The 20724-nt window shown below is 36.3% G+C and overlaps 1 protein-coding gene across 1 annotated transcript in view; it reads left to right on the top strand.

The window, feature by feature from the left end:
• Positions 1 to 1276: 1276 nt before the first annotated feature.
• LOC113227649 (neuropeptides capa receptor) overlaps positions 1277 to 20724 on the top strand; it is a 133465-nt gene continuing 114017 nt past the window's right edge. The window contains exons 1-2 of the mRNA XM_026460612.1: positions 1277 to 1292; positions 5072 to 5162. Coding sequence (XP_026316397.1) covers positions 1277 to 1292; positions 5072 to 5162 — 107 coding nt within the window. The remainder of the gene's footprint in view (positions 1293 to 5071; positions 5163 to 20724) is intronic.

Here is a 20724-nt window from a genome sequence, read left to right as displayed (position 1 = left end):
AGGCGTGTAGCTTACCATCAGCAGCACGACTTATTCGTCTCGTCACTTGCACTATAAAAAAACTACAATTTGAGACTATTTTAAAGCAAGCGTGAATAGGCATTTTTTAGACAAACGCATATCCATATTTGACGACCTCGGTGATTTAACGGTTTGCGCAGTGGCCGCTGGATGAGGAAGTCCCGGGTTCGGTTCCCGGTAGGACCAAACGGATAATGAGCTTTTAAAATTGGTTCCGGTTTGGTTGTTCTGGATAATGCCCCGGAGTGAATTCCCTTACTCTGGTACTCACCATAGTTCAGGAAATTCGCTAGCTTGAGACCAGGTGGTTGGTTTTTTATTTACAGGTAGTTATTTATTCACTGTCGCCTTGAAAAGGTCTAAGTTATAACGTTCAGGGAACAAGTCTGCAGGCAGAGAATTCCACTCCATAGCCGCTCGCCATATAAATGTGGAACCGTAACGCTTCGTGCAAATCCTTAGAATAGCCACAACATAGGGGTGAAACCCCAGCCTACGTCTAGTGGAAAGGGGAAGGTAGAATTAAATTACGCAATTTGTCGCACACTCTCCACTCGTGTGTGTGTGAGGATGTCTGAGGTATGGTAATCTGGCACATCATCATTATTATTATCCTCGGTGACATGATGTCTTAACACCAGATGAGATTAACTAGCTAGGCGTCTAGAAAACAGGCAGTGATTTCTTCAGGCCTTCCAGATTGAAGGACCTATCTTTCAGAGTCAACTATTTCTGGCTTTGGAGACTTAAGATATCGCGGCCGGGCAGCATATTTCCGATATTAAAGATACTTCCCTAGTCCCTTATTTCACCATTCTTACAAATAACCTTGCAGTTCCTGCTTATCTACCACTATCGACTAAACGTGTAGGCAGATCTATCAGGCTTTTTCTACCTTCACATGTTTGACAGGCTTAGCACCGTCGGAATAATCTGATCTGCGCGTAGCTCTTCCATTCATTCTTATTCCGTATCTTATCAATTATTTAACAAACTTGTTGTCGGTAGAAAAAAGATCAAACCGGTTTCTCACGCAAATCTTATAAAATTCGCGTACGATACGAAATATTCGCGTATGTGGAATGTCGTCTAAATTAGACAAAAACATACGGTTACCCGGAACTGGATTTAACTACTCTATTTTACCAATTTTATCGTTTGTATAGTACAAATTATGTCATACTTTTGCCTCCATAACTTTGCCTCATTTTTATCACGTACCAAGGCAGCCCTAATATTTGGCACGTAAAGCATAATGTATTTGGTACTTGGTGCTTGGTGTAACTGTGGCTGGTGTCCGCAACTCGACGTCAAGGCGCCTAGTTTGCATAATGTATTTATTCAGTTTTATTTATGTTTTGTTTTTATTATTGCACCGCGGGAATAGTGAACGTCCCAGTATGTTGGCGAAGTGCCATCTTGAATAAACTACAAACATCAATCAAACAAACATTATGGTAAAGGCACCCTTACTGAAATGGCTCCATTTATTTTTGAAGATGTACACTTAATACAGCTCTCTTCAAATGTAGGGACAATTTATTTTTTATCGAGATCGGTTGACGTTATTCATAATTTATTTATTGAGTACTGATCATTAAGCCATTAGCTTGTGGTTTCCAAAAAATCCTCCATTTTGTTGGAATTCCGAACTTACTGACTGTGATGCTCTTCACGATGGTGTCATGTATTAAGCAGTCGCAATAAAATTTATTGCCCTTCAGGACAGGCTACGGCGTCGATGGCCGTACTGGCCAGATCTTATATAGTAATTTTTCTTCAACAGTTTCATTTTATGACATTTTTTCGCTGGAAACCGTTATTATCTTTACGCTGGCCATTTTGAAACTCTCGTGTCATATTGCCAAATAATAATATGCGAGTTTTAGTGTTGCCATTTTAAAACAAATATCGCCTATTATATTTGATGGTGCGGATGTGGATGGAAGGGTTTTTAGAGGACGTCTCAGAAGGACTTACATTGACCAGACCAGAGATGTCCTCAAAAATGCTGGGATCCGAAGTGACAAGAATAAAAGAAGATTTTTTTTATATATAATATCAAGTGTGGGAACGTCGACAAGTCGTGTGCTTTAAATCGCAAAGATCTAAAGGGCACTGCCACTATGCCCGTTACCCTAAGAAATCTGTCACCCTGAGACTAAAGTTGGAAAGTCCCATGTGCCTGTAATTTCACCAGCACCCTTAGTTACCCTACAAAACCGGAACGCAGTAATGCTCACATTACTATTTGGGGGCAGAAATAGGTAAGGTAGTACTTGCCTGGACGAACTCTGTCACAAGGAACTCTACTGCTACCAAAAACTAGTTGTATGAAAAGGTAATTGATGTATGGAGGCTAGAAAGTTGTGTCAGGGTAGAGTAAGGTGGCGTTCCGTGGTCTCTGCCTACCCCTCCTGTGGGGCAAGGGCGAGAGCATATGTATTTATGTTAAAGAAAAAAATTGTCATATGTAATAAATTCGCAATAAAGACAGTTTTCATTATTACTCTAATAAAAATGTCATCTCATCGTCATCATCAGTCATTTTTATTTATTTCTGTTGTTCTAAAGCCCAAAATGACAGTCAACGTTGAACGTGACAGATAGGTTTTAGATGTCTTTGTCTTTCATACAGTCAAAGCAAACAAAGGAAAACTACTTGATCACGAGGCTCATCTCGAAATACCCGCAGCTAGACGCTCCCAATTCCGCAAAAGAAAATAAATAAGGCGAATAAAACGTATAGAACAAATATAAAAAAGGGTAGAATAAACAAAATCAGGCAAATAGAGAGCAATAAGGATAATAAACAACGTAGGTGATCATTCGGACATCAGTTTGACGGAGGAAGGGTCTATTTACATCAAATAGAATTTGGTTGCAAATAAATTAGTTTGCGTTACGACATTTCAAATGAAAACTCACCCAGATTAATTACATACTACCAAATTTCTTTTGGTCTAAATAAAAAAAAAAGTATTTTGAACATAACATGTAAATAGGGGTGGGCCTTAAAATTCGTTTTATGTTTACCGAACTTTCGTATTCAACTGACTATTCGGTAAGAATGCCGAGCTTTCTGCCGTAGATAGTTGTGTTAAAAATTCGTTGAGCTGCCAAGGTTCCACGCCTATGTTGTGGATATTCCAAAGATTCGCACGAAGCGTTATGCTTCCACATTTATATGGCGAACTGCTATGGAGTGGAATTCCCTGCCTGCAGACTTGTTCCCTGAACGTTATTACTTGGGCCTTTTCAAGGCGAGAGTGAATAGGCAATATTTAGTTGTGCGTGCTACATCGTCATCACTTTCCATCAGGTGAGATGGAGGCCAAATGAGCACTTTAAATTATAAAAAAAATGCCTATAAAAAGTTGTTTGTATAATCATTTAATATAATTTAAAAAATGGAGGAAATTTTTATTAGTTTGTAGATTATGCTACACCAAGGTTTTTGAATAATATACTATTATAGTTTACAAATCTGTTACTAGATACCGTAAAATTTCACTTGATTAGAATGAGAGGTCGATCAAATAATGATGATCATAGACACCCACAAATCATTGATCAATCACTTTTCGAGTTAATTAAGTATACCAAGATATTATTAATAGGTATTTAAATATTCACAACACGGTAAAGTTACGTCAGATGGAATAAAGTTTGTGATGAGACACGTTGAAAGTATAGAGCCGACCAACTCTGACAATCAGTACTCTGGTGGTAATTTTTGAAATGTTACTTCAATGATTTTTGTGTGTGTGTTTTGCGTTATTGTCCATTAAATTGTGTATTTCGGCCATTGTTTTTCCAATGTGTATGTTCGGTGCCATTCTACGAAAATTAATCGAAAATAAACAAACAATAGTATCACGTCATAGCGAGATTATACGTATGGGTAACCTCCGTTCGCCACGCCATTAATGAATTATCGAGTTAATTCAGTTATTAATTATCACAATATAAATAACACTGATTAAAACATGCCCCATAATTCAGTCGATGTACTTTCATCGACTTTCGATTTCACTTATCATGTCCCACCACTGGTTCATGGACTTAGACATGTGTCATTCTAATCAAACTAACTTTTATTGAGTATATATAGATATGGATTTATGTTAACTGAAAAATAAATTATTACTATTTGAGAGCGTAGGCTCTTGTCGGTTATATAATCGCCAACCATTTCTGTCCAGGGTCCTAAGTTTGAGTCCTTGGTACGTTAAGACTTTAACTTTTTATCTTGTCTGAATAACTTCAATATTTTAGTTTTTTGAATATCCTGTTTTTTGCCATTAATATTCATGTATACTTTTGAGCGAAAAAAAATCTTTTATAGGTTTCCGGTAGGTGGTGCGAACTCTAATCCAGCAGGATCGAAGGAGTTTTCTTATTGTATTTGCTCGATTTTTGTATCAAAAAAGACAACTAACTTCGTCTAGGTCTTTGCGTACTTCTCTTTCCTCCAATCTAGTAGCAGAAGAGCTCCCTGTGAAAGAGTTTGTCCACGGAAGTACTGCTATCTGACCTACTTCTGCCGCGAAGCAGTAATATTCCCATTACTGCTTTCCGGTTTTCAAGGATAAGGTGGTGGTGAAATTCATTCGTTGGTCAAAATTCTATAATCCTCCAAAGCAAACGGTCGCGACGTCAGAGACGCCCCAACATCTTTCCTCTAAGCTTTACTTTTCCTGAACAATTCTTTTCGAATTACGTAACATTAATGTTGAGGGTGCGTCACTAATACTATCTTCCTATTAGTTGGAATACTTATTTAGAATGATTAACGCATTTAGGATTTTGTGTCGAAAACTGTCTGCAGACGGCGGTTCACACATTCCATTTAGCGGACCGTCGTAACTTTTTGCCCATTTGAATATCACAAGAACGACAAGAAAGGAAATGGCTTACAAATGCTTTTTATAATCGAAAGCAATTGTTAAGCCCTACAATTAGGACCATAAGGTCGTTTCGAGTTTCGCAATAATTCACGACTATGAAACCCAACGTATAAAACAAATTAATATGTGTTTGCGTGCAGGTTTGCCTAACGACCTCTCCGTGTACTGGCACCAGTACCCCTACAGCCTCGGCATCATTTTCTGCAAGCTGCGAGCTCTCATCTCAGAAGCGTAAGTCACTTGTTATTATATGTATAACTATTTTGTTGACGATATTCTAGATGATAATTTTTACCGACGAAGACTTAAATCGACAAAGATCTGTACGCGCTCTAAATGTCAAAACCTGATAGCGGAACATAATGTAGAAGACCATAAGCACCCGTCTTTTCTTTGGTCTCAGAGGGGATTCCATGTAAATGACCAGCATTGCCAACTTGAAACGGGGACAGTGCCCAAAATGTAAGAGTAAAATCATGTTTATTGGAGTTCGTAATTTTGCCGTCATAGCCCTACTGGTTGGCCACACGAATCCGCAAGACCTTTGGTTTTTGGACGAGTTTCTTAACACTTCAACTTCAACAATTTGAAGATGATCATAACTTTTTTACACGCCTGCCATTGGCCAAAAAAATTTCCATTAGACGCTATTGTGGAACTTTTGTGGGATTCACTCGGCACAAACGTAAGTTTTTGCTGCTAAGGAACCGAGATCATAATGGGATGGTTATTTGTCTGGCTAAATTATAAATCTCAAATATCTAAGGGGTGTTGCCACTGCGCCCGTCACCGGGAGGCATGAGTTGACCAATCCCATGTGCCTGTAAATATCATGAAATAAATTATACTCCATTCTACGATGATCAAAGATGGAAAGTTTAAATGGAAGTTTATCAGCGTCTTCAAAGTACTTACGAATCAACAAAATATTACGTTATTTAATTATACCCTAAAATGTTAAACTTAAATTAACAAGTTTGCTAACTGTATTCTATTTAAGCTTTGTGAAATAGGTTGAGTATATATAAATTTTACACTTAGGTACAAAAAGTTGTGTGAATTTTACTAAGTATATTTTTGACACGGATGTGCTAAAGCAATAATTATAACAATAGTAATTTTTAAGTTTATTAAACTCATGGTGTTTGACCACCACGATATTTATTATTTGTGAAAAGTCATTAAAATAAAAAACAAAGATAGATAGATAGATAGATAACACGTTTATTCAGCACAAATACAAACAGAAACAAAACATTTACAATCACTTCACAGAGTATAACATAAAAGCACATAGAACATTCATTATTACTTTTATACACATTTATATAAAACACATGTTGCGAGAAAAACAAACAAATACTATAAGAACTGATAAAATTTTAATGTACCTATGACTACAGTTTGTGCTGAAATGGCCCTGACTCAGCATAAATACAGTAGACCGAGAGAAGTCAAACAGTGCTGGTTTTCTGCCAGAACCATATGGTGAGCGATCGCAGCCCAGTAAGCCATGCCACCAAAGTGCATCACACGCAAATATATATACCTAACTCTAAATACTATACATATATATGTCAAGCAAAAGTGTAAGATGTAAAGCAAACAATGTAAATAGTGTAAGTAATGAAGGTAAGCAATATAAATAATAATGTAAGTTTACAAACATAAATTAAATTATAACAGTAGCCTCCAAATATGAGTATGTATAGATACGGAAATTTAGGTTTACAGGTATCGAACGCATTGATTAGGGAAATATCTATGTAGCGAGACACATCTGCTCTGACAATATATGTTTTTTGTAATCACGCTTAAATCGTTTTTTATTATTGATGAAGATCTGCAACAAACACATAGAAAAATTCGTAAGCTCCGCTAGTTCGTTCCATATCTAAGTTGGCATGGCGTTTGGAACGAAAGTTTCAAACACTAATATTAAGATCACAATCAGAAACTCGTTGTAATTTTATTCACCAAGAGGAGAGAATAAAAAGTAATGAGAACGGACACTCTCCGCCCCTCCCTAGCTTTAGATACCGCACCACGGCCCGCACATTGACGGTCACATTGACGGAACGACAACAAGGCTATCGACGAGTGGTTTTCACGCTAAGACGGTTTTGATATTTGAACATAGTTTTCATTTATTCATTACGAATAACGCATAAGTTTCGTTATACAGCATAATATATATAACAGCATTGTACGTTCTTATATAAAATGGTCGTGAGTAGTGCTGTGTATGGCTGTTTCTCATCATCTAAACGGGATAAAAAGAGAAGCTTCTTTCGTTTTCCGAAAGATGAAACGAAGTAAGTAAAAAAAAATGTCTGTGACTCATTCAGTTATTGTTTTCTTCATTTATTTAGTGCAGAGCACAGAGTAATATATAATACAGATTTATTATATCAATATAACACCATAAATTCGTGAGCTAGTTGACAAGGGTTCTCGAATTTTCAATTTGTATTGCCGATAAACATTACGTAGTGAATATACCTAATTATTAACTAGACAATGATAGACTTGGTCACGCAATGACAAACACCTTGGCTACCTTATTTAAAAGTACCTGCCCCAAATTTAAAATTTTAAGTGCTTTTAATTTATTTTTTAAATAAGTCTTCAATATTATTCTAATTAGTGAATAATGAAAAACATAATATTATACCGACATAAATAACGAACATGTATCATTATTAGGATTTTTCATAACATAGATTCGCGTTAGAATTTTCGCTATGTTGCCGCTCTGACCGCGTCCTAACGTAATAATAATACGATAAAGTGATGGGTAACCATGCCCCTTCATGCACACAGTCGCGCGTGTGCATATAACGCCTTGCTGTATGTAGTAGTAGTAGGTAAATAACTTTCGACTGTTTTATGAAGTGTCAGAGTCGACGGCTTAGCGGTGGCAAACGCTAGTTGTGCAATGCGCAACAGGAAGCGAGCGTGCCTACAGCTCTGGTATCTATCTGGAAAATAGGGAAGGTACTGTATGTACACCCGGGGCGGCTCACCCGAGGCACTAGGCGCACAGGTTATAGTGCCCTTCTCGTATACCCTCTGGGTCACTATAATCAAAACTGATGTAGAAAGATATGGGGCTGTTGTATGGAGTGTCCGGGGTGTCAAAGACCCCAGTATCGCTTACCCAATCCAGAGTCAAACACGTGTTTTAATGAAATGCCACTGATATAATTAGCGAGAAATGATTTGTCAGGTCCATTAGGGTCAAATGCTATCCAAAGTCCAACCTGCTAGCTTGATGTGCTCTTGACTGTACTAGCTGTATTACCTATGTATATTAAAGATTCCCCGAAGTTGGGTGTTCAAAATTTTCATAATTTATTGTTCAATTAGCTTTGTTAATATTATTTCTGTATGAAATTTATTGGAGATCGCAACATTTTTTTTATGTTTGTGCCAGTTGCAAATAAGTGGTGTTTGCGTCATTTATTTTTATATTTAATGAAACGTTTGATTCTACGGGACAAAGTGCCAGAGGGCTGCTTACTAACCAAAAAGAACACGGAGATTTCTGCTTCTGATAATGATTTCCTGGAGACGCCCAACTTTTCAGTAAAATTTTGCTTTGATGGTGTTTGCGGCGTTAGTTCTTTGTCAGCTTTAAAAAATGTGCTGAAATGCCTTTGTTACGTTAGGTTTCTAGCACTGTTTATATTATTTTGGTAAACTAAAAGAATATTCTTTCAAAAAGCAGTATTCAACCGGTAAAAAATTCAAAGGGCTATGGTAATGATCTCATTAGTTATGCGATCAACACTGTACCGGTCGCTCGTTGCTTTTATACTACTTCTTATCATGAAAACGTCTACGTCTCGACTTATAACTCGAGGTTGTAATAAAAAGCTCTTCTAAATCTACGCCTACGAAACAATGTAGGGCTACATCCAATTAGGCTACGTCTACTTTCTCGGTACGAATAACAGATGTACAAGTGGCGAAGGAAAAAACTCGTATCAAAAGTGTTCATAAAAATGAATCTAGCTAAGGATTTGGATGACCTGCGGAACAAGACTGAAGTACAAACGGACGCCGAAGGAGATTTCAAGATTGAAGTGAAAGATGGACAGGGAAGAGCTGAATTCACGACTTGCTCCATAACCTGGTAAGTTTAGTTTAGGCACGCCATTACAACTAACGTAACTGCCTACAAACTAAATACAACTGCCGGCTTTCTCGCTTCCGTGAGGTACAGCACTCGCTGAGTTGTCACCATGCTCGTCGCTGCGCAGCAACGTACGACCCTAATAGAAGACCCTAGTAGCAGTAGAACTCCTTGTGAAAGAGTTCGACCAGGGAAGTACTGCCACCTTATCGATTCTTGCTGCCAAACAGTAATGTCAGCATTGCTGTGTTCCGGTTTTGAAGGGTAAGGGTGCTGGTGAAATTACAGGCACACGAGTGTTGTGCAACTAATGTCTCAGGGTGACTCAAACCGTATTTATTTATGGACAGGCGTGTAGGTTACGACCAGGCGCACGACTTGTTCGTCCCGTCACTAGATATTATCCGCTCACGCGATACATGCAGCCGTAGACGCATACCACACCTAGAGGTGCCGGTGATGATTTTATACCGATTTATCGGTTATCGAAGTTATAACAGGTATAAGAACTAATATTAATTGCTATTTCGGTAACTACTCTAGCAAACCATAAAGTTTTTAATGCCTGGGTCTGTCATTTAAAAAAAAGAAAACAACTTCAAAAATACGTCACGACAATCGTATATGTTATTGTTTGGGCTGATGATTTCGGTGTTTATTTATTGAAAACATACCGTAAGTGGCGTTTTTTAAGTTTACCCTGAATATAAATGTTTATAAACTATACTTTAAAGAGTAATTTCATGGTAAACGTTAGAACCACTCAAACGGAATATTATCATATGTATCCAAGTACACCAAAAATTTCATTAGTGCTTTTATGAAATTTAGGTGTTTTACTGCGTTTTACTTGAGATATTTTTGTTGGTAGTACGGAGGGTATTTATTTAGCAATGCAGAATAATAATTTTTATTTATAAAAACTTGTATTTAAACTGAATCCTTTTCTAATTTGCGAAACCAAATAGCCGCCATTTTGCGGTAGGAGGAGCGCATCGCGTGAGCGGTCATAAAAAGAAATAGAATTGTTGACACTGCTGCTTCAAATATGGCTGCTACTTAGGAACTTAAAAGTAAAATACTAGGCTGAAAATGCACGCCGGGGGTCTTACCTTCTTTTACGACAACCTTATGCAGTGGTTTCAATTTAAAACAGACATACGGAAGAATCTCCAGAAGTGTGCAATTTCAATGTCTTCATGGGTCGGCAAAGGAAGCAGTAATAGTTCTGCTGACTGGTCCCAAGACATCATTTAGCAAACCCAGACATCTAATGCAGAGCGCTATGTAATGCGTACACAAATTATAGCGTAAGTACAATATCATAGAGTTTAATTGAAGAGTTTTTTGTGAAGTGAAATACTGTTATCAAATCCACCACTTATTAGTGGTTGACGTCAAAACACATCGTCCATATGAATTGAAGTTAAAAAAACTAACTTTCCTTAAGCATTAAGATTGTTAAGTAAACTGTCATTAGTTTACATAGTGACCAGAACCCCCGTCTAGTTCTGTCAACAAACGGTATCAATGAGTGCATTGTTAAGTGCCGATCAACATTAATTTTTTTATTTACTTACATTACTTACCAGATTGCAATAGTTCTCCAAAATCCCATTAGCAATATATAAAACGACCTACCCTATAATAAGTGACAAAGTTTTACACACACCGTTGCGCATCATAATAGAAAAACTTGTCCTGGCCTGTGATAAGCAGAGATCGAAATGGCCAATGTATAGTTACTTAAACTCGAGGAAATAATGGACACAGAGTGAAATGAAATGAAATAAGTTTTATTTGCATTGAATAGGTTTTTTACAGGATGGTAGTTGTTACATTTGAGTAGGTACTGCTATTCAGCCATTATACAAAAGCATGCAAAATTTAGTCTTTTAGGTAGTCATTTACACTATAATAACCTTTTTTAATTAAATATTTATACAATTCAGATGTCATTCTTTTATATGTCAAGTTTTTTATTTCTATTGGCAACTTATTATAAATTCTCATGCACATATAATATGAACTTTTTAAGTACAGTGTAGTCTTAGGTATATTTTCAACGACAAGTCTATTTGGGTGTCTTTTCGCGCGTGGATTAACATCTATCGATTTTTTAAACAGTTGTGAATGCTCTTTAACAAATTTGCAAACTTCATATATATACATGGAAGGTAAGGTCAAAATATTTAAATCCTTAAACAGCGGCTTGCAAGATTCCCGTGGGCCAATGCCGCACATTGCTCGAATACACTTTTTTTGAGTTACAAAAGCTCGCTCTACATATGTTCCATTACCCCATATAATCAATCCGTAACGTAGTACCGACGCAATGTAGCCGTGATAGGCAAACAAGCATATTCTTTTAGAGGCAACTCGTCTCAATCCACGAAGGACGTACACAAATCTGTTTATTTTGCTGCAGATGCTGTCAATATGATTGGTAAAGCTCAGTTTTTTATCTATTAGAATACCCAAAAATTTTACTGTCTCTAAACTTTGTATGATCTTTCCATCATATTTTATAGTAATATTCATTGGTGTACGTCTCTTAACAGCAAATTGGACATATTTAGTTTTATCCAAATTCACATGTAGATTGTTTCTATTTAACCAAACTATTACAGATTTCATTGTGTCATTAATTTCGGCTTCATAATGATTGACGTCGTTATTATTTGAGTTCATGACTATTGCAATGTCATCTGCAAACATGACAATTTTGTGCTGAGTTATCAGGGGCAGGTCATTAATGTACAACAAAAATAGTAATGGGCCAAGTATACTTCCCTGAGGAACACCAAACTTATTGAAATCATTAGTCGAACAGCATGTGGTAATATTTTTATTTTGATCCAGGTAGCTTAACTCCACCCGTTGCTGTCTGCTATATAGGTACGACCTAAACCAACTCAGTGCTATGCCCCTAATACCATATTTTTCTAATTTGGTCAGCAGTCTCTCATGTGCTACAAAATCGAAAGCTTGTGACATGTCTAGGAACAATACTGTGCTGTGTTTTTGTGTATCAAGAGCTTTGGTCACCATTCCGGCAATATTGAAAACCGCCTCAGCTGTTGATTTTCCCTTTTGAAAGCCGAATTGTTCCGGTCTTATAAGGTTGAATTTTGTGCAATAGTCTATCAATCTAATGTACATGCATTTTTCAAAAACTTTGGCTAATGTCGGGATGAGAGTAATTGGCCGGTAGTTGGATAGTTCCGACTTGTCCCCCTTCTTAAAGATTGGCTTCACTATTGATACCTTTAATACATCAGGAAACATGCCCCTTTCAAAGGATAGATTTATTAAGTATGTTAAGACTGGTGCCAATTCATTCCCGCATTGTTTTAAAATTTTTGTCGAGATTTCATCATAGCCACAGGCATTTGTATTGTTCAAAGATTGTATTATTTTAATAATGTCATAGGTTACGAACGGTTTTATGTAGAACGAATTTAATGTCATTTGTACCTCTGTTAAATTGTCATACTTATGTTTGTCAAATATAATGTTATTATCATTGGTCAAATTTATGAAATGTCGATTAAAAGCTAAAGCCATTTGTAATGGCTCTATCACTCTTGTGTTTTGTATATTTAACTCAGTTATATCCGTAATGGGTGGTTTTTGTACGTTATGGCCCTTTATAACTGCCCACGAGGCCTTACATACATTCTTGTTATGTTTAATAAAATTAGTATTATGTTTCTTTTGGGCATTCAAAATACATCTTTTTAAAATTTTTGAGTAATTTCTATATTTTACTTTATCTGTTTTGTTTTTGCTTTTGTAATACTTAAAACGTAATTCTCTTTTAATTTTACAACACTTTCTTAGCGCTTTAGATACCCATTTAGGACCACTAGTTTTTGTATTAACCTTATAACGGCGTTTGGGATAACAGAGATTATATAATAAAACGAAAATTTCATGGAAATTTCTAAACGCTACATTATTATCTGTTTCATTGAAAACATCATTAAAATTTAATGCTTTAAGGTTCGTTTGAAATTTTTTTATTATTCTCCTCTGTTAGTTCTCTTTTTGTGATGTACCAAAAAGTTGTTTCTTTTGGTTTATTTCGGGGGGAAAAACTTAACACTTGGGCGGTATTGTGATCAGAGAGATAAAGGGGTAAGACGCCTCCAATACCTTCCTTTATATTGCTAATAATAAGATCTAAGCATGAGAGTTGTCTAGTCGGTTGGTCTATATGTTGTATTAGGTTGTAATTTGACATTAAATCTTTAAAATAGCGGCTGTCCACAGTATTTTCTAGAATGTTTATGTTAAAATCGCCAGTGATTATAATTTTTTTCTTTCTATGTAAGTTCGTGGCGTCGTGCAATACTAAATCCAATATTCTTAAGAAATGTGTACCAAATCTCTTACTCGAGTTATAAATGCACAAAATAATTAAATTATACGCCGGCAATTCAATACCAGAGCACTCAAATACTCTCGGCACCAAATATCTACGGAAGAAACTAAGTTCCCTAGACACAATACCACTTTTTAACAAAATACATGTACCGCCTCTTTTGTTCTCTCTACAATAACTAGACACCAAATCATAATTAAATAACTTTACATTTTTATCCTCACCTTTTTTTATAAATGTTTCACTTAGGCAAATAGCATCAGGATGGGAGTTAAATTCAGAAATTGTGATTTCCAGCAGGTCTCTTTTATCAAAAAAGCTGGCTATGTTTTGGTGCAGCAGAATGAATTGACTACTGTGAGACACGAAAAAAATCAGAATCACCCGTCCCCAAACAGTCGCTACCTATATTTATATTTGAATCTGCCGCTTGACCATTCAAATTATCTAACAAAACGTCATTTATAAATAGACTTAAATCGTTGACAATTTGGCGGAGTCCTCTATTATTTAAAATACCCTTAAAAATAGTAAACATGTCACTGTCGTAGGTAAGATTTTTGTTCGAGTCGATAATATAAGCATATTCATGTGTCAGGTTGTCAAGATAGAGTAGATTATTGAATGTGTCAATACGTGTGTTAAATAATAGATTTGCGTACAATCCGTGTCTAAATGTTGGTAAACATATGAATACATTAGTATGTTGAATTTTTAACAATTCTGTCCTAAGAATCTTAACTAAATTTCGATAGTCCATACTGATTTCAAAATCTTTTTCTCCTATCCTTATCTTTCTCTCTTATCTTTATCTTTCTATCTTTTCTCTTATCCTTATTCTTATTCTTATTCTATCATTATAACACACGAGTCGTGTAATGTAAAATTTTGCACTTTTTTTTCTAAATTGACTAGGAGTTGTTGCAGTCCTGCATTTGGTGTCAAAAAGTGGCAGAGTTTTGTTTCATGAAAAGTTGATCTGGCCGTCGTTACAACTCTATTGTTTTTATTGCTGCTTATAATACACAAATTATTTGAGTGATGTGTGTCACTTTGTTCTACGTTACGAAAACGCCTTTCACGAGCCTTTTGTAGTTTTTTTGCTTTATACTTTGAAATTAACGTTGGTGTCGCAATGATTGGTGTATCAGTCGGCTCTCCTTTTCTGTTGTCCAATTTACTATTTATTTTGTTAGTTGGAGTTGGTGTCGTGTAGGGTTTTCCACTACTCAAGCTTAAATTCGGTCGTTTCGTAGTTTGTGTAGGAGAGCTACATATCTGTGTAAGGGTCTTTATTTTACTCTCATATGTTTTGTTGAGTTTGACCAACGAGCTATTTTCAGCCAAGAGATTTACGATTTCGTTGTCTGCTGATTCTAGTTTTTGTTGTAATTGCAGTATTGTATTTTCCAGCTCTTTAATGACTTCCCGACTACATTCGCGGATTTCAGGACAGCTTCTGTTCATTACCTGGGAGGTAATGATTGATGAAAAATCATCTTCAATCTCGCTTTCTTCAATGGGTAGACTTTCAAACGAATTTTCTGTTGATACGTTTAATTTATAGCTATTCTGGGGATGTCTCGTAGTTACGTACTCAATATTATCATCCTCAAGTGTAGAGTTAGACTCTATTTGTCTGTCTACTTTTGGTTCCTTACAAGTGTCACACTTCCACGCTTTTTTTTCTGTTCGGTGTCATTAGGTCGAACCTTTTGTCTGTTACAGTCCTAATGCAATTTGGTACGTGAAATACATTCTCGCATTCACAGCATTTAATGTATCGTCGTGTAGTTATCTCGTTCCCACATTTAAAACACTGTGACGCCATTGCTTTTTTCGTCGAGTATGTAATATAGGTCAAATTTCTATTGTGTCTCCCTCTATCGTCAAATGGCAGAACTATACGATAACTCTAAAATACATCGATATCCCAACGCCCCCAGCGGCAAGTGGCAGAACTTCAGATTCCAAAATATGTCACCAGAGGTCACCACAATTCATACATTTACACCGCCATCTAGTTCATAGTAAACACAATATTGGAATTATAATTTACCTATTCCCCAGTAGATGGTGGTAGAAGTGAGACCGCAAGATATTTTTTTCTTGGAAATGTGTATAAGGTCCAAAGTCCAATTAGTTGTCAGTTTAACGATAATACGTTATGTTCATGAAATTTAAATTTGAACAACACTTCGTATTAGCCACTATAGTGCGCGCGGAACTAGCTGGCCGCGCCTTAGGTAGGGACAGGGGTGAGGGGGCGGGTTGCTTGCTGCTCGCAACGCACATGAGATTAGACAGTGACGACCAATCTCGAGATATCGTGAACAATAATTGTTCAGTTATTGAAAAGAAAAAATTAAAGCCAATTGAACTTTTACAAGTTTATATTATACCTATCTAATTAATTGCAATGTACAGTCGGCAGCACATCAGGCCGCCACAAACTGTCAGATTTCCTCAATTGATTTTCAACTTAAAGTCCAGGGAATAGAGTATAAAATTGATTGGATAAATTTGACATTTATGTATTGATGGACTTGCTGTTGTCCGTACATTGCAATTAAAAGTAAAATAAACCAAAAACAAATTAAATGAAATTCTTCCGACATATTTGAATCATTTATGAAATTATTATTAATTAATTAGTGTAACTAACACGACTTTGTATTTATAGATATGAAATTACTCTGACATATTATCCTCTGAATCACTTGATTCTGAATTGTCTGAACTTGAGTCAGAATCATCTTGTAAGTTTATAATGAATTCGTCCATCACAGTATCATATCTCATATCATGATTCCAGTATTCTTGTTCGTTTTTTTGTACGTGGTCGTCGCATTTTTGCCATTGTTCGGCAGAAAATTCAGAAAATAGTCTTGTTAGTATTGTAATTTTCTCGTCCAATGTAGCATTAATGTGATCTCTGGCCAGGCAATTTTTTATATTTGCCCACACAAGCTCGATTGGGTTGAGATCTGGATGATATGGAGGTAGTCTTAGAACAGTATGACCTGCACCTTTCAGAAGTTCATCAATCGTGTATATTTTTTCTGATTGGATCGTATTAATCAAGCCCAAGAGTTCAGCTTTGACCATCGTGGGAGAAAAGGGCACATTTTTGAATTTTGTTTGTTTGTTCTTTCGGGGAATGATCTTTTCAAATAAACTTAAATGCCATAGAATACAGTTTAAATCTCTCATATTGTCTTTCCATACATCTTTATCTAACACATAGTCCACAATTTTGTAACATGACTTTTCAATTAAAATACTTTTAATGTACGTTTTAAACTTAGGAAATGGTAATCTTAATAGTAATATGCTCTAGAATCTTATTGTAAACATTTTATTTGGCTCAGTGTTTTTTTTTAAACTAGACAGATTTGTTTATATTATTATAATTTGAAATTATTTGGTTTTAGCGACTGTTTGAGGGCATGAGTATAGCGTGTTTATAATTGACTGACTCTCTACATAAAAATGATGAAAACAAGTGGATCACTGTAAATGAAAATGCATTCTTGTTACGCTTTCCTAACAATATATCACAAATGAAGAAATGGATTTCAATGTAAAGGTAAAATGCGGTAGTCTTGTTAAAAACTAAGCACCTACTGTTTTTTAATATCCAATTTATAAATATCCATCATTTCGAAATAACGAGTATATGAACATGTTTAAAAATATCAATGATAATTAAAATGGGCATTACCAACACGCCACAGCGAGAATAAACTAGAAGCACGACGCGATATTTATTATAGTAGTAGAGCTCCTTGTGAAAGAGTTCGTCCAGGGAAGTACTGCCACCTAACCTATTTCTGTCGCCAAGCAATAATGTCAGCATTACCGTGTTCCGGTTCTGAAAGGTGAGGGTGCTGGTGAAGTTACAGGCAAATGGGACTTGACCGTGTCGGGCTCAGTGGCAGTGTCACTCAGATCTTTGCGATTTAAAGCTCTAAGTGTCACTGCAACTGTTATCGACAGGCGTGTTGCTTATCACCAGACGCACGACTTGTCAACTTCTTCGAACGCTGCCATATCAATTGCAGGGATGCCACAGCACACGAGTCGCCTGCGCATGCGTTGATTTCGTCTGTGAACGAATAAAGGTAAGGGGCAGTACTTCCCTGGACGAACTCCTCCACGAGGAGCTCTACTGCTACCAACTTCATCGTAACACTTGTTTTTTTATTTTAAAAAACCAATAGTGTTACATAAGGCTGCATTTCCCTGCGATTTCCCTGGTTTATAAATCTTTAAAAAAAGTATAAAAAACTTACTCGCTAATTCATAAATAAAAAGAAAAAATTAAGACATTAATGTAAACAAGTCGTCGTCAAATCATTAGCCCGTAAAAGCTGCTCGCGACAACCTGAAAGCGGTAGTTAATAATCTGAAAGAAAAATAATGGAATGTACGTATTCGACCCACGAGAAGCTTATGACATCTAAAAGCATGTCTACATTCAATAAAGCCTATCAACTAAATATATACATATACTTTCCTTTTAAAAGTAAAACATTTATAAGTATAGTACAACATTAAGGAGTCGTCATTCAACTGGTCAAAAAAAGCATTGTGAACAGGCAATGAGAACGAAAAGACAACTTAACCTGACTTATGGTACTAATGGTAAGGGTTAATAAATGTGGTGATTCCCTTACATAAAGTTATTCTTTTGTATATAAACGTGGACGGCACAAACTACGAGAGGCCTGTACCCATCAGTGGATGAAGTCGGGCTGTGGATGATGATGATATAAGGGTATTCTTTTGGAAGCATGAAAGTATGACAACCCCATACAGTGTTGTTATCTATTTTAATTTATAGCTCTAAACAATCATAACTCTGCTGCAAAAGAAAGCGCTAGCGATAGCTTAAGAAAATAGGGAGAGAGGGGAAGACGTTTGAACTTAACTTACTCGCGGGTATCAGTTGGTCCATTTTAGAGACCCTCCACACTAGCGTCCTTGGAGCGTCAGCGTTTTCGTTTTGAGCGTCTTTCGAGCGTCAGCGCACGCACAGCGTCGACGCAACGCCTGCGCTGAGCGACTGCCGAATAGTCCCGAATGTGGCGCTGGCGTCGCGTAAGCGCAACACCATCGCCAGCGCAACATTTTTTGCGGAGAAGTACATACAAATGCACAACGCACTAGCACTTCTCGCCAACTTCAGTCATATCGAGTTCTTAGGTTTTCGCGAATGTTACACATAGGAAATTCAACTATTTTTCCGGATTTAAATCGCGTATATTTGTTTTTTCAAACAAACCGACCTTTCGGGCCCCTTTACAGGTCCCATGGTCACGGTTGACTGAGGTGGTACAGTCTTCAACCAGTTATGTCTAATATTAATGCAATCCACCCTATTTTTTCACTATAGTTACAATAGTTATTAATTAAATACCTTATTTTTAATTTTACAAAGAAAACATTCCAATTTACGCTACATTAAGTTTTACAAATTATTTTATTGTATGAATTTTTATTAAGTTAAATTTATTATTAATTAATAGTAGAAATTAGATAAAAACTGAAACATATTAATTAGTACTGCAGTCTTATGTCTGTTTGGGATTTTTCATTAGAGGAAATACTGGATCCCAAACTGGTGGTACTGAAAAACCATCTTCCCTGTTGAAATTAGGATGTTTTTTAATTTCAATGGCCTCTCGCAGCATCCTGGGTAGATAACGGACTTCTTTTGCAAGGACCTGGGGTTTGTCAAACTTCATTGAATGTGTAGGTTTATCCATGACATGCTCGCAGACTGCAGACTGCAAACTTCAGTCATATTTATAGTGTCACAACGGTAATGAACGAAAGACGCTAGTGTGAGGGGTCTCTTAAGCGCCCGCGTCGCGTGTATGTTTTTTTTTCAACAATGGAGGTTCTCAATTCGTTTGTTTTTTTTTGTGTGTGTGTGTGTTACGCGATTACGTGTGAACCGATTTTGACGATACTTTTTTTTTTAAAAGAAGGTACCTCATTATAGGTTCCATTTAAATTTAGAAGAAAATATTCCACCTCTAAGGCAAACCAGATGATGAATCCGGTTTCGCGCACTTTCCGTTAACCAATGTCCATGAAACTTGGCAAATAGATTCCACGATCTTCTGAGGTCGGTTTTTTGTTACCCAATTTCTCAATAATATCGATAGCTTATCGATACTAGAATGTTAAGTACACCGAAATGGTGCGAAAGTCGGTGGGTCACATTCACGGCAGGTTTGCAACATATATTATTATGTCGACGTATTATGTCGGAAGCCTGCCGTGAATGTCTAAGAAGGTTACCTAACGTGCCAACGCTAAGGCGTGTGAGCAGCAACGCCATTACGAGATCACGGGCAATTCCAGCCTGAACCCAGCGACTGTGGCCGTATACCGAGAATTGACCTCAAATTACGTAAGTAGATACATACATTTATTGTTATTTTATTTCTAAATGTAGCCAGTTCTAAGCCTGGTTTAAGTATGAAGGGAAGAATGAAACTATTTTTCCGGATTTAAATCGCATATATTTGTTTTTTCAAAAAAACCTACGTTTCGGGCCCTTTACAGGTCCCATGGTCAAGGTTGACTGAGGTGGTACAGTGTTCAACCAGTTATGTCTAATATTGATGCAAACCACCCTATTTTTTCACTATAGTTACAATAGCTATTAATTAAATACCTTATTTTTAATTTTACAAAGAAAACATTCCAATTTACGCTACATTAAGTTTTACAAATTATTTTATTGAATGAATTTTTATTAAGTTAAATTTATTATTAATTAATAGTAGAAATTAGAATAAACTGAAACATATTAATTAGTACTGCAGTCTTATGTCTGTTTGGGGTTTTTCATTAGAGGAAATACTGGATCCCAAACTGGTGGTACGGAGAAACCATCTTCCCTGTTGAAATTAGGATGTTTTTTATTGTGAGATTTTTATTTAATGGTGTATTGTGAAAGATCATTTCGTATTAATAACTTGTTAAAAAAAAGAAAACTAAATTCCATCTCAGTTGACGCTCGGGAAGTTGTAATGAAAAAACACGAAGGTGTTCGTGCTCGTATTTTACAAATTACCCTGTATAAGTAGACATAATTAATTTCAATTAAATTTACATTGAACAAACTGAAAGCCTTCATTGGGGACTGTTGCTCGGACTACTGAGCTAGTTACATACGCCACAGCACACTTGACATCTACTTAGTACAACAATAGTGTTGACTAGCTTTGTGGTCTCTTAATTATTTATTA

This window comes from Hyposmocoma kahamanoa, unplaced genomic scaffold, assembly GCF_003589595.1.
Source record: "Hyposmocoma kahamanoa isolate Upper Pololo Valley unplaced genomic scaffold, ASM358959v1 212, whole genome shotgun sequence".
Lineage (NCBI taxonomy): Eukaryota > Metazoa > Arthropoda > Insecta > Lepidoptera > Cosmopterigidae > Hyposmocoma > Hyposmocoma kahamanoa.
Note: the sequence above shows the minus strand (reverse complement) of the source record. Positions and strands in the feature narration are given on the sequence as shown.